At 40.9% G+C, this 14,701-nt stretch overlaps 1 protein-coding gene across 3 annotated transcripts in view; it reads right to left on the bottom strand.

Moving 5' to 3' along the window:
* The window catches only part of SPS1 (solanesyl diphosphate synthase 1), a 161,413-nt gene extending 147,497 nt beyond the window's left edge, over window positions 1-13,916 (bottom strand). Inside the window, exon 1 of one of the 3 annotated variants that reach the window (XM_089379144.1) lies at window positions 12,966-13,916. In XM_089379144.1, coding sequence (XP_089235270.1) covers window positions 12,966-13,230 — 265 coding nt within the window. In that variant the 5' untranslated portion in view covers window positions 13,231-13,916. The remainder of the gene's footprint in view (window positions 1-12,965) is intronic. The other 2 variants (XM_089379145.1, XM_089379143.1) reach the window with 2 other exon arrangements.
* Window positions 13,917-14,701: the final 785 nt, after the last annotated feature.

Raw genomic sequence — 14,701 nt, 5'->3', positions numbered from 1 at the left:
CAAGGACTCAAGACTCAACAGTTATGAAAACTAATAGAAACTAGAAAAGACAAGTAAACTGTAAATCTATTATCTACTACTGCATGTGGTCCTTGCCACGAGAGTCTACTGTATGAGCAGGTCGTGGTGGTCTTCTAGGAGTCTCCCGCACAGAACGGCGACCAAAACTCGAAGGCACATGCCCTCCACGTGAGGGTGTAGATGGAGGTGGCGACAGCAAAGGAACAAGACTCGGAACTCGAGCACTGCTACTAGATGGTGGAGGTGGCATGGTTGCTGCTTCATCTTCCTCCCTTATAAGTTCCTCTTCCAGTTCTTCAAGATGTATAGTGCCATCCTCCAAATTGTCATCCTCTGGGTGGTTGTCCCAAATTTTATATGTTGGATCCTCATAAGCCCGATCATAGTAATGACTCAACAACCTCAAGTTGTAGTGCACATAAACCAAGCTTTCTGCCCGGTTTTCATTGACTCTGTTTCTTTTCACATTATGTATGAAGCTGTAGGTGCTCCAACACCTCTCTACAAAAGAAGTATTTACAACCTGTGATAGAACTTTTTTTGCCAATTTTGGCAAAAGTCCATGGCCGCCATATGCTTCCCACCATGTGAGAGCATCAAATCTGTCTCTATCTTCCATTGCATGGAAGGTACCAAACAAACCAGTGCCACTGAAGTATCTGCCTATTTCAAGGCGCACACTAGCACATTCCTCCCTGTCAGGTATCAACTTTTCTAATGCATCCAAATATCCTCTAGATACCTTTTCATCTAAATGGGGTTTGGTCCTAACCCCACCCCCTGGTGCAGGTTGGCCCAACCAAGATGTAGAGTAGTATTTTGGCATAAGGATATATGCCAAGCAATGTAGTGGAAGATTAAATTTATTCCACCGTACACACACACAATCATGAATCAGTTTGTACAAGTCGGGATCATTGTTATGAACAATATCTTTTATTTGCCCCAACATGGTATCCATCTGCTCATACACCTCGCCAATCACTGGTTTATCTGTATCTGCAAACCGAATCATGTGATAAATGGGCTTGGTGAAATCCAATACGTGCCTCACACTTGCCCAATACATACCATCAAGAGCGGCCTCCTCCACCAGTTCAAAACCTCGCCTGTCAGCTGCATTTGTAGCCCTTTCCTTTAATACCTGCCAGTGTGGACTTGATACCATGCTAGCCAATGACTCTCTTACCTTCAAAAGGCGCCTGAAGGTGAGGTAATAGCTACCAAATCTAGTCCTCGCAATCTTCAACAACTCCAATCTTGAGTGACTGCAGAAAAGGCCATGGGTATTGCTATGATTTGTAATAAATTTTATCATTTGTTTGCCTTTCTTGTACACCAATCCATTTGTATTGTTCATTTTTGTTCTTAACAACATCATGCATCAAAAGGTTCAATGTGTGAACCAAACACCCAGACCAAAATATGTTGGGGTATTTATCCTCAATAATTGCTCCTGCTGACTTACAATTAGGAGCATTATCAGTGATGACTTGGATGACATTGTATGGCCCAATACGGTCAATTGTTTCAAGTAATGCTTCTGCAATGTTGATGCCGGTCTTGAACTTGTCTGAGTAATCATATGCATTTAGAAAGATGGCACCACTAACAAACACAGCAAGAACACTTATCAATGGCTTGCCTTTTACATTTGTCCATCCATCAGATACAATGGACACCCCATGGTCAGTCCAAGAACTTGTCATTCTATTCAAAGCATGTGATATTTTTGCTTTTTCATGATCAAGTCCAACGGTTCTTGCCTTGTCATACCCAGGCTCTTGTATCCTTTAGGGGCATCATTTATGGCAGAAACCATTTCGTGCCAATAAGGTGAGCGAAGAACATTGAATGGTATCCCACATGCATAGAGAAACCTGTAAACTTTTGAAACCACATCATTCCTACACCCTTCATCAAGGAAATCTGATATGGTTCTACGCCTTAAAGCTGGTGACCCTATGCCTCCATATCCACTGCCTTGGGAGGATGTTGAAGGAGTTCTTTGTGCTTGTGATTGTGAGCTTGGTTCAAAGAAACCCCTTGATTTTTTAGATTTGTATTGGGCTTCCTCCTCTTCCTTCATGTATTTGGCTCTATCTGCTACTGACATACCTGCATAAGTTTTGATTCCTATTTGTTTATCTCCATTCCCGCAGAGGTGTTTTCTGGCACGGGTGTATGAACCTGTGTAATTATTGTTGCAATGGGGGCAATGAAATTTAGTGGTTCCACCCCCTTTCCCTGCTTCAGGCCTGTTAACATATTTCCACAATGGGGTTTGGTCTTGTTTAGTTTTTTCAGCTGTTGAATCATGTTCACCCTCCTCCAGCTCCTCCTCACCGGGGTTTTCATCAAATCCACTTTGTCCCCCTTCTTCATCCCCTTCTTCATTTTGAACCCTCCTTTTCCTACTCTCCAGCACCATAATAACCAAAAAAGGAACCAAGAAGAAGAAAATGCCAAGAAATATAACCATGATGTTTGAAATTTGTAGTTTTGAATCTGCAAAATTTAATAAAATGGAATGGGAATGGGAATGAGAAAAATGTATTTATTTATTTAGATTCTAGAAATTAGGAGTAAATTACTAACCTACCTCAAATCCAAGACTCCTTGCTCCTCGGCGCTCACAGCCTCGCTCCTCCCTCCTTGGCACAAGCTCTTTGCTCCTTGGCTCTCCTTGGCTCCAAGCTCTCTCAAGTCACAATGACTTACAAAAAGCCCTCCTTCCCTTTATATAACAAAAAAATTCTTTAAAAAATTAGTTTTTTAGAGCGCGTATTTTTTTTCCGTCGAATTCTCTCCCGGCCGCAACACACATTGCTCCGAAAGAGAAAAATAAAGCTCGGGAGCGATTGCTCCCGGGCTTTATTTTTCGCTCCCGGAGCGACGGGAGCGGGAGCGATCGCTCCCGGGCTTTATTTTTCGCTCCCGGAGCGACGGAAGCGACGCTCCCGAGGTCGCTCGCTGTTTTGGCAAGGAGCGCAAATTTTTTTTCCGGGAGCGCGCTCTCGACCCGCTCCCGCCCGAAGCGCCGAATGGGAGCAGGATCGGGGGGGGGGGCTCCCCCGCAACACTGAAACAGGATTTGACAAATAAATTGGGCTCTAGCAAATAATCTTAGCGCAACAAATAAACTCGTCCTCAACAAACAAATTTGGATCCGACAAATAATTACGATAACTAGAACAATAATACAGCCTTAGCAAATAAAATTCCTTCAGAAAATATCCAAAAGTAATTTTGTCGAAATTTTAATAAATTCCAGCAAAAATTGGACAGCCGATGAATTGCAATTGAAAAAAATGCCACAACAGAAAACCCGACCAAATTTACTAATAATACTAAGGAAGAATCTCTTCACCAATAAATTCAACTACTGCAAAATAATCCCAACAAGAGAAATTCAGTCCGGCAAGAGAAATTTGGCACGGCATGATAATTTTGGCCCATCAAATTAATCTCGGTCCAGAAAGATAAATTTGGCCCAGCAAAATAATTTTGGAGCAGTGAAATAAATTTTTCCCAACAAGATCATTAATTTCAGCCCTGCAAACCAATATTACTCCATCTAATATGTTCTCTTCGACACTTTGATTAATCACCTCCAACAATTATTCTCTGACAAATAGATTAAGAAATTTAACCCCGAACCTCGATCCTTTATTCTTTAACAACAATACGACAACTTTGATTTTAACCCACAACTAGCCAAAATCATGCTCCGATACACCACTGTAATGTTCCAAATATAAATTTTGCAGAAAATTGCCTTGGAAATTTAAGCCATTAATTTCTTAAACCATTTGCACAAATTGAGCCACAAATTTAACGACAAAAACTAAAAATATAAACTGCAACTGAAGAATTAACAAAATAGACATGCAAAGAATATCAGCCTTATTTCATTAATATGGAATATCAAATAACATGCTTATACAAAATACTGAAGATGGTTGAGTGATGCCCCAAAAACATCCACAACACTATTGCAGCGGGCCTCCAAATACTGAACTGTTGAATACAACCAGTGAATTATGAATGAATTCACCGAGGGGAGAGATGGGTTCTCACTGAATCACCCGAGGGTTTCCGTCCTAGGGCTACTAAGGTAGATAACTGAATTCTCCAATCCACACCAAATACAAAGACCCAAAACCAAGATGTCTCCAAATGACCTCCTCCCCCTCTTTTATAGATCTGATGGATAGATCTCCAAGCCTCTAGAAGCATCTTATTTTATTATTTTATTATTATTCTAGAAGCATCTTATTTTATTATTTTATTATTATTCTAGAAACTCTTTTATTGACTTTATCTTAAGCGACTTTTTAATTTTATTTTATTTCACTTATGTCACTTTTGAGCCTTTTCCTCCAATTAATTATTTTTCCTTATTTAAATGACTAATTAAACTCATTTTTAATTAAGGAAAATGGTAAATTGCCCACCATACTCTCTCCAACCATTGGAAGTCACTTCTCAGCATCCCATCCTGTAGGTCTTCTCATTCCGTTTCCAACGAACTATTGCATTGAGATATTCCATCAAATATTTCTCCTGGAATGCCACCTCAAGCGAAATTAATTAGGTCAAGCTCAATAATAGCCCCATTTTCTAAAAGTTGTCGGAATGCAACGGAACAAAAGGCAAGTTGTGTGGATGATAGAATATGTCGAGCGAATGTCATCGAACCTTGTAAAAACTCCCCTATAACCTTTGATGACATAAACCTGCTCCCATGACCTGGCCATCCCGTGCCTTGGAAATCCACCCTGGCTGTACTATAGAGGAAAATAAAAATGGGGACATGACACCCTCCCATCCAACAATAACATTATCTAGAATGATCTTAGGTAGAATATGTTTCAATTGCAGTGCTGGGTCCTTGGCCAAAAACTAGTAAGAGGTGTTGAGCAAGGTAAACACCACCAATTAATGATGATCTCAGGGTCCCCAAATTTGGGGATAATCTTAATGAACCCCTTGGTTGATACCTGCACCCAAAGAGAGTTGGTGAAGAGCCTCCTTACAAACACGGAGAAGGTTGGGACCTATGTTGCAGGAAATGCCTAGAAAAGTGGCATGCCAGTACCGGGACGGATCAAAACGCCGAAATGGCCTTGAAACAGAGCCGAAACGTCATCGGCCATACCCGTAAGATGCTTCGTGATTTCGAAACATTGTACAGTACGGCAGCAGCTAGTTGGGTTAGTTTTTCATTTTCTAATTTTGTAGCATTCATGGTTCTCAAAGTTGTGTTTCAAGTGCCCCTAAATTGGGTGAGTTTTTCATTTTCTAGTTTTGCAGCATTCATGGCTTCTCAAATTTGTGTTTCAAGTGCCCCTAAATACACTAAAGCAACTAGGCAGCAAGAATATTATCCTCTATGGAAGTATGTTACCAAAGTGAAGCAAATGGGTTCTGGTGGTATGTGGGAATGAAAGTGCAATTTATGCAAAAATGAAAAGACCTTCAAGGGCTCTTACACAACAGTTAAGGCTCACATTTTGCATGAAGAGATAAAAGGTATTGATGTGTTTGCACATACCAAAAATCCAGAGGTGAGGGCTAAATTCAAAAAAGAGAATGATGATGCTCAAAGGTTGAAGGATCAAAAAAGCAAAATCAGCACTAGCACTACCAATGCTCGCATGATTGATAGCACTGAGCCAACGATTGTTCAAGAAGCAAGAAAGAGGAGGGCACTAAAAGTAGAAGCAGAGTTATCCAAGCCATCAACTCCAATTCAAGACAACAGATTGGTGAAAATGCTTGATAGTCAAGGGAGAGAAGAAGTTGACTCAAGAGTGGCAAGGGCCATCTTTGCTTGTGGCTTCCCTTTTAATGTGGTTCGATCCCCATATTGGTCGGATTTGGTGAGAGCGATTAACAAAGCCCCTCAAGACTACAAAGGGCCAAACTATGAAAAAGTCAGAACAATAATGTTGAAGAAAGAGAGGCAACTTCTTGATGATGTTCTAAAACCAATTCGTAACTCATGGGGTAGTATAGGACTTTCCATTATCTCAGAGGGTTGGACTGATACAAGACGCAGACCTTTGATTAATGTCATTGCATCATCACCAAAATGAGCCATGTTCATCAAAGTAGAAGATTGTTCGGGTGAGGTAAAGGATAGTAAGTTCATTGTTGATATTTTAATTTATACTATTGAACAAGTAGGGCTAGAAAATGTGGTGCAAGTTATCACAGATAATGTGTATGTTTGCAAAGTCGCGGGCTTAATTGTTGAGAGTAGATACAATCACATATTTTGGACTCCTTGCATTGTCCACAATTTGAATCTGATTTTAGAAGAGATTGAGGCAAAAACAGAATGGATTAAGGAGGTCACAGGGCAGGCTAGGGAGATTATAAAATTCATCACCAACCACCACCAATCTCAAGCAATATATCGAGAATACTCCAAATTGGAGTTGTTGAAAGTTGTTGAGACAAGGTATGCCTCAAACTTCATCATGTTGCATCGCCTTGTTGAAGTTAAAAATGCATTAATGAGTATGGTGGTGGGTCCAACTTGGGCTGAGTGGAGACAGGCAGATTCAGAGAAGTGAAGTATGGTGAGGAGGGTGTTGATTGATGAAGATTGGTGGAGCAAGATTGATTTCTTGCTCAAGTGCATTTGATCTTCTCCGAGATGCAAACACAGAGAAACCTTTCCCAGGAGAGGTTTATGATGGCATGGATACCATGGTTGAAAAAATTGTGGAAATTATTACACAAGAGGCTCCCACTCTTTTTTTTGTGGATTTTGATTTTGTTGAACAAGTGAGGTTCATTATTGTTACTAGGTGGAATACCTTCAACACTCCATTACACACTTAGGTACATTCTTTGAATCCAAAATTTTATGATGAAGAATTCATTGCTGAAAGCAATGGAAAGAGGAAGGCTCCACATAAGGACAAGGAGGTGGCCAATGGAATGAAGAAAGCCTTTCAGAGGTTATTTCCAGCTTCTTTACAAACTGACGTAAGGCAAGAATTCGCCTGTTTTGCTGTTGGATTAGAGGATTTTGCAGACATATCAGTTTTGGATCAGAGGAGGACCATGGACCTGGTTAAGTGGTGGACTTGTCATGGGGAAAGTGGTGTTCATTTGCAGAGTCTTACCACTCATATTTTATCACAAGTGGCAAGCTCTTCATCAGCAGAATGAAATTGGAGCACCTACAGTTTCATTCATAGTGTGAAGCGCAACAGGTTGGAATCGTAGAAGGCAGAGGATCTTTTATATGTGCATTCAAACCTACGCCTTGTGTCTCGTAGGGGTGAAGAAAATACAAGTGGACCTCGTAAAAATTGAGATGTGGGTGCAGAATGTCCAAATTTAGAGCTCTCTCTTTCTGCTCTTGATATTTGTGCCAGTGGTGATGCAAGTGCAAGTGGAAGTACTAGTAGAGTTGCCTCTTTTGTTGAACAAGCATTTTGTTCTATCTTTGTTGATGAGGATGAGGAGTTTTAGTGGTAATGATATGTTAATGTAGCCATAATTGTCTTTAGCTCGTGTTTTATTTCAGTTTTAGGCTTTGACGCTTATAGCCTCACATATAAAAGCTGATTTTGGAGTCTTTGATGTAAAGCCTCATCTATAAAGGCTAATTTTGGATATTTGCATCATGCAATCATCTGTTGGAGTTAATATAAATTTGGATTCCCTTCTAAAATGTCATTTGTATGTCTCATTCTTTCTTTTCTTGCAAAATAATGTGTTATTTAATATTGACTCATTTATAAAATATATATATATATGACATTTCGGTCAGCGTTTCCATTTTTCGGGGGTTGCGTTTCGGGCCATCCCCATTTCGAAAACTTCTAGATGTTTAAGCGTTTCATGCAACTTAGGTTGGGACCAACAAAATCCAAAATAGCTTCTTGGCCAAAACCTAAAATATCTAGGAATGTCATGACCTAAGTGCCTTTTCTACCACAAAGATGAAATTGTCAAACACTTGGCATGGTTTTGTACTTCTGCTAAGCTAGTATAGGAACAGGCCTCAAACCTATGTGGCCAGTGTCTCCCTAGGTCTATAACCTAGAAGTTTGCTATCCTCGATGATAATATCACTAATACAAAGGAGTTCCTAGCAACATCGCAGCTTTTTAGAATAGAGATCCTATTGTTGCTTGAATTTTCTAGAGATAAACTGTGTAAAAACTTTGAAACATCAGAAAGCTCAAGTAATATTATGACTAACTGTGAAAAACTACACACTTAAAGCTCCTATTTTCGTTTGGAGAAAAGACGAAATGGATGTGTTTTTAAGAATGCTCATGTTGATAGATTCACCCAATATGATAGAGATCTAATGTGCGCCAAATTGCATTCACAAATCCAGGTGCAAGCTTAAGAAGTGGCACTAGAGCTAGCACATCTACTATAGTTTATGAAGTACTATACAGCAACCCCTTCCACGATGAGTTGAATTGCCCTATAGCTCATTCTCCTCCTAGCTCAGCTCGTTCACATCAGTTTAGCGGTAGGCCACTTAGTTCCAAAATACAAAAATGAACATAGGAACCAAAGCCGAGAGCACCACAAACACCTGCCTCCTCCTCGACCAAAGAAGGACAAGTTCCACAAGCCTGACTTCGCTATCTCAACAGAGAAGTGCCTTGAGCAATAGGAAGAAAGTGGATGGAACCTTAGCCAACATGTTGAGAAGCCACCTTTCAATGAGTGGGGCCCAAACCCAAAGGATTATTACCCTCCTCTTGAACTGGGATCTATTGCTACTGCTTTGTCTTTAAGTCTATCTTTATGGTGGCCAGCTGACCATCTTATTTGGTTTTAGTCCTTTGCTTTTTGGTCCATGTCCATATCATTGTTTTAATTGTGGACTCGTACAGCCCTCAGGGCTCGGACTCTTTATTTTTAGATAGCCCTATGAGCACTTCCTAGTTCCTAGTTGCTAGATTTTGCCAGAGGCAGCTGATTTAGCATCCCATTTTTTTTAATAAAATGCATGTATATATTGTTTATTAATTAAGTTTAAAGGAAGCATTTCATTCATAAATAAAGAATGTCTTCCCCCTACAGTTATTATTTTTTAAATCATATAACAAAATGGTGTAATTATATTTCTTACATAATACAACATATCACGGTAATCCAGTCTTAACTGGCTTTAAACAGCAGCTGGCCGGTTTTGGCTACCACCTCTCAACAATATCAGGTGAGAATAGAACTCAGGAGACGCAGCTGACAAGTGAAATAACTTTTCTGTTAGATCGTCTGTCTCTGCCAAAGAAGATTGAAATTTCAATTGGTCACATAAAAAATATGGGGTCAAACATTCCAGGGACTCTGAAAAAAAAAAAGAAATTTATAATTAAACCCTTTCCACATAATGCAAGAAAAGCTTTGATATCCCTAGAGAACTAGTGCCAGTCCTCAGGAACCAGATGAAACTAGGCTCCTAGGCGGACAGTCCCTGGTGTATGCAAAGACGGTAAATTTGCCCTTGAATTTTTATTAGGGTTGTATGTGAAACCAATGCAGTTCCAAAAAAAAAATTGCACTAGAGAACACCCTTTGTAGAGTGCCATTGGAAACCATTAGACATCCTCTAACAAAAGCATCAGTGATGATTCGTACTAGAAGTAGCATATTGAGTATGGTTTATAATTACCCTATGAAACAAAGGCAGCTACATCATTTCAAGATTGTGACTTGAAAGAGTGACTCGCCTATTCAAACACCCAAGGAAATATATAGCCAGTTTCAATATTTGCCAAGTACACCTACCTTCAACATGACGGCCTATGTTTCCCGGATGCGGGTGATCAATGAGTTTGGCAGTTCCAAGGTGGCGCTTCACATGGGCAGGTGTCAGCCCATGCGCGCCACCCAGTACCCCACAGCATGTTTTAGCTGGTCGCATGCAGGATCTTTAATGCAGGTTTTAACTCCGGTCTTGTCCGCCTTAATACGCCTCCTGGTAACCTGAGCGATGGAGCTACATAACCCTGGAGCTCCTGCCACCTTTTCGCATTCCTTTGCAGTCGTTTGGCATACCACTGCAACACCGGCGCACTCCTCTGTGGTGTGGGGGATTGCTCAGGGGCATTCTTTCTCTGCGCCCAATTTAGACATTGTTCCAAGCCTGCGAGTGGTTTATAAGCATTGCACGCCAAATTCTGCGGCCTCCGTCCTGGTTAATTTCTCCTCTCCGGGTATCTGCACGCTGGTTCATCCTCTGAATCCGGCAATGCGGCGAGAGCGGCTTAGAATGAGCAGCAGACGAGGAGGCTCTCGCGGTCGGGCCACCACTCAGAGGTCTGCCCCCATTTCCCCTTCTTCCTCCGTCGAATTAGCACCTGAGCAGCACCGCCTCCATGGCAACAGAGCTGGCCGTGGCAGAGGGCATGGGAGAGGAAGCATTACAGAATGTGGACATGAGGCGCATCCTACGGTCAGGTATCGGATACCCTGCACACTCGCCAACTCCACTTTCATTGTCTCTGTTACTGTAGAGCATTGTGATAATCTCAGAGGTCAGGCAGAAGTAAATCTGGAAAATCCACCAGTTCAAGGGACAGTGCCCACAATTGATCTGCAACGCCCAGTTAGTTCCTCCTTAGCTACTCAAGCAGGCCTGGCGGGTCCAAGCGAGCCTACTCAGGGAGTCCCAACCAGCTCGGTGGTCCCACTCTCAGATTCGGAAGACTCCCTGCAATTTGGGTGCAGGGTAGAGGAAGAACCATACACCACGGACGATGATTGATCCGGTCAGGCATTCTGCTCTCGGCAGCCTCGGAAGTAGGCGTTTTACTCTGTCTTCGAATCTTGTTTTTCTGTATGTGTTCGGCTGTAGTCTGGGTCTCAAAGTCTTTGTGTCGGCAATATGGGTCAGTATGTTTGTAAGTCCATGTTTAAGCGGTGTTCATCATCGTTATGATTGTCTGCCTCAGCATGTCTTTGTTATGCACTGTTTAGAGTCTTAGGAGAAGACGCAACAGAAGGAAGTCACCCAATTTTTGACTGTGTTCAATCTTGGCATGTGTAATTCTGGGCAAACTGTCAATCTCATGGCAAGATTTACAAGGCCACGGCCTTGTTGTAACTCTGATGTAACTTTTGACTTTTTTGTACTATAATAGAAATAGACTGATTCAGAAAAAAAAACATGACGGCCTATGTTGATAGTTGACTCCATCAGAAATGGTATAGAGACAGCTGGTTAGCAATTATAGCTATTAACAACAACAACAAACCCGCTTGGCCTAACACCATAATATATTCTGAATGACCCCAGAGAATTATTCAAGCCTCTAATTGTCAATGGCCACCTCCAAGTTATTTGGGTCGAATCACGTTAGGGCTACTTACCATTGCTCGCTAAACGAAGATAAGCTTTTCCCGATTTACCTGAGCCATACTATATTCCGCTGCAATCCGTGCGTATGTCCCCTCTCTTAGAATAGATGATGACCTGCTTTAAAGTTTTTACAGGTGTTCACTGTCAGTAATCTACATCCATATCTGCCAATGTGGTGTTGTTTCAATGGTACGGATGGCAGCGTGCCATGCCATCCACCAGCGTTCCAATCTAGGCGAGGTGAACATGGCATCAGCTGCCAGTCCTGAGTGACTTTGGTGGAACAGTTATCCCCTGTAGTGCCATCTTAGCTCAATACAAGTTTGACCCTTCCCAAGCAGTTGACCCTTGGTGGGTGGCTGAGTCTGCCAAAGACGATTGTTAATAATCCTTCATATGCTATGATGAAGCATCACATACATAGAAAATGCATCTGAAAATATATAATGTAATTAATTTGAAGATACAGGTCTCTGTCAAACCGCCCTTAGTAAGCTTCCAGCCAGATTTGCAATGACTCCACAAGAATTGAAAGCAATAACATTTGGTCAACAATTGCTAACTGCCAGCCTTCAAACCAAACATGGCCATATGATTATAGGAATCAAAATCAGACTGCTGGTAAACCACTGGACCATACCGTTGATCAGCCATTGCAATTTGCCACCTACTTGCCACAAGAGAATTTGAACATCATCTGGAACAGAAATTGTAATTCCGTCCAACTGCTGATCAGCAATTCCTGCCTAGTGGCCCAAGCCACCTACCTCCCGGGAATCGACATTTTAGACCACGGGCTACAAACTCTCGCCTGTCAATGATCGAAGAGAAAACCAACTTCAGAGGGCAGTTTCCTAGGATCCTTTCCCAGAGGGTGATGTGGAGAGTGCCCTGAGTCACCAGGACCGCTATGAATGTAAGCATAAGTAGCTAGAACACGATGATTGAAACTAGCCATCGCCGATGTGTACCTCCCAGAGTCGCGGTGAGTACATGGTTATGTAATAAGCATAAATGGAAATGTAAACCTCTCAAGCGATGGTGAGAACATAGATGCCTATTAAGATTTGAATTACATCCACAGCTTTGCCGGCTCAAAACAAAAATCTTCCCATGCTATGAGTTTGAGTGACTGGTTATCAATCCATGGACACTTATTAACCACGATTCCAAATCCCACCCATGGGCCATAACATCATAACAACCCAAAACAAAGCAAATAATGTAGAGTCAATGTTAATAAACAAATTCAATCTATTGGGAAATTGGGAAGAATGATTGAGATTTATTTAGGATGGTGGGGAAGAATGGTTGGAATTTATTTAAAATGGTTGGGTGAAATGATTGAGATTCTCTTTGCCCAGATTCAATTCCCTTAAATGACATGATAGACTGTAATGTAATGGGTTAAAGCCTGTTTGTTGAAATAAATAGTCCCTCCAGAACCTGAACACCATGTATATTATTGTTAAAATAAGTATGCCCCCAGAAACTGAGCAGGTATATTCCTAATATGGAATATAAAGATATTTTCGCCCTGGAAAAAAAACAAATTCAATTCTACTTGAATCAATCCGTCACAGTGACCTACCTGAATCCGCCAAATCAGATGTAGTGGGAATAACCACGCTGTTGAGTATGCTATCCGCCCTATCCATATCCACAGAAGAAAACTTGCAGCACGCATTCTTCCTCTGCCCATACATGCTCGCAAACCCATTCTTGCTGCTATTGCTGCTACATCCCCATTTCCCATTCTGAGACACCACGTTTGCGGACGACGCCCTGCCAGACATCCCTCTGTTATCCACTCCACCCCAACACAGCTGCAAGCTAAAGGCCGTCAATGAACCCATTTCCTGAAACTATTAAATTCAAAATGGTATAGACTGTATCAATCAATACTTCAGCTCCAGCCCAATGGCTTCCGAGTCTATGCAAACGGAGCGCTGAAATAACTGAAGAACTATAGTAAAGGACTGCTGAAAGCCCATTTATTTAAATATGAAACAAAATTGTTTACTCTGCGTACTGGTCCTTCATTTATTAAAATCCAAATCTGAATTGAAAAACCGCCTGACAATCTCTGATCAATTTCGGTATGCGAGTCCATGAAAGGGTCCAATCCATGAGCTCTCGGATCAGATTCTGGGACTGCCACACAGGCCCCTCAGATGACAATCACGACGTGGCCAAATTTATTTTTTTATGTCAAGCAGGCGTATCTCGTCATTAACGACATCATTTTTTATAATTCGGGATCTGCTCGTGTTTCACGTTGTCTGAAGAGTCCGTAAATGTATGTTTTGTTTTTCCAAAAATCTATGAATCTTTTTTCCTGGAAATCGAATGGTCTAACCATTCGATGCCATAAGTACAGATGTGATGGAGGTGCTGCCCAGTGGATCGATGAAATATGTGGGCTGCAAATGAACAGATAAGGGCAAGTGGGACGTGGAGTGTTTGGGAAATAGCTTGGACGTGTGACTGATAACACACCAATTTGAGGATAACGCTCGGAGGGTTGGGAGGGAAGAGGGAGCAACCTCTCCATCCCAGTTTTACCATTTAGGTTGAGTTGGACCAATTCCAAGCTTTAACAAAGTGACAAATTTTTAGATTGCGATTTTATTTCTGACATCGACGAAGGTGCAACTTTTGCACTTCAATCTGAGTTAATCATTGTCTTTCGCAGCTAAGCTTCATGAATATGGATTCTCAATTTTAAATTATTTATTTTAATATGAAGCCCATTTGAATATCGCTTCTCAATTTAAAATTTAATTTAATATTAAGCCCACATGCTGTGAAGGTGTTTAATTTAATCCCACGTGCTAAATAAATAAATTGATACATCACCATTTTGTTTGAAGTGTATGTAGATTTCCGATTTCCATTCAAAATATAATATTAAAAAAAATAATACATCCCAAATATAATATTAAAAAAAATAATACATTTACTAAATATTGTTTTTAGATTATTTGGAGGTATACAGTAGAATAGATAATCACAAGTGGTCTATTAAGATATTTTTGGTGAAAAGGATATTGGTTCGAAATTCTATAAGCAAAAAGGGTTACTATGTTCCAGGCGGGTGCAATTTGTGGATGATGATTTTCATGGCTTAGATGCTATTGGATAGAGGCAGGTGCAATTCATAGATGATTTTGATGGCTTAGATGCCCCTATATAGTAGCTACTCAAGCCAAAAGTTAGGAATGTCACTCATCTCAAAACTCACATTACTTAATAAACAAATAAACAAACAAACATAAGCATATTTCTATTCCCCTGAACATAAGGATAGCTTTTAATGCAAAATTT

Source organism: Pinus tabuliformis, chromosome J (assembly GCF_031772625.1).
Source record: "Pinus tabuliformis cultivar Carrire ecotype Pingquan chromosome J, CPIR1, whole genome shotgun sequence".
NCBI lineage: Eukaryota > Viridiplantae > Streptophyta > Pinopsida > Pinales > Pinaceae > Pinus > Pinus tabuliformis.
Note: the sequence above shows the minus strand (reverse complement) of the source record. Positions and strands in the feature narration are given on the sequence as shown.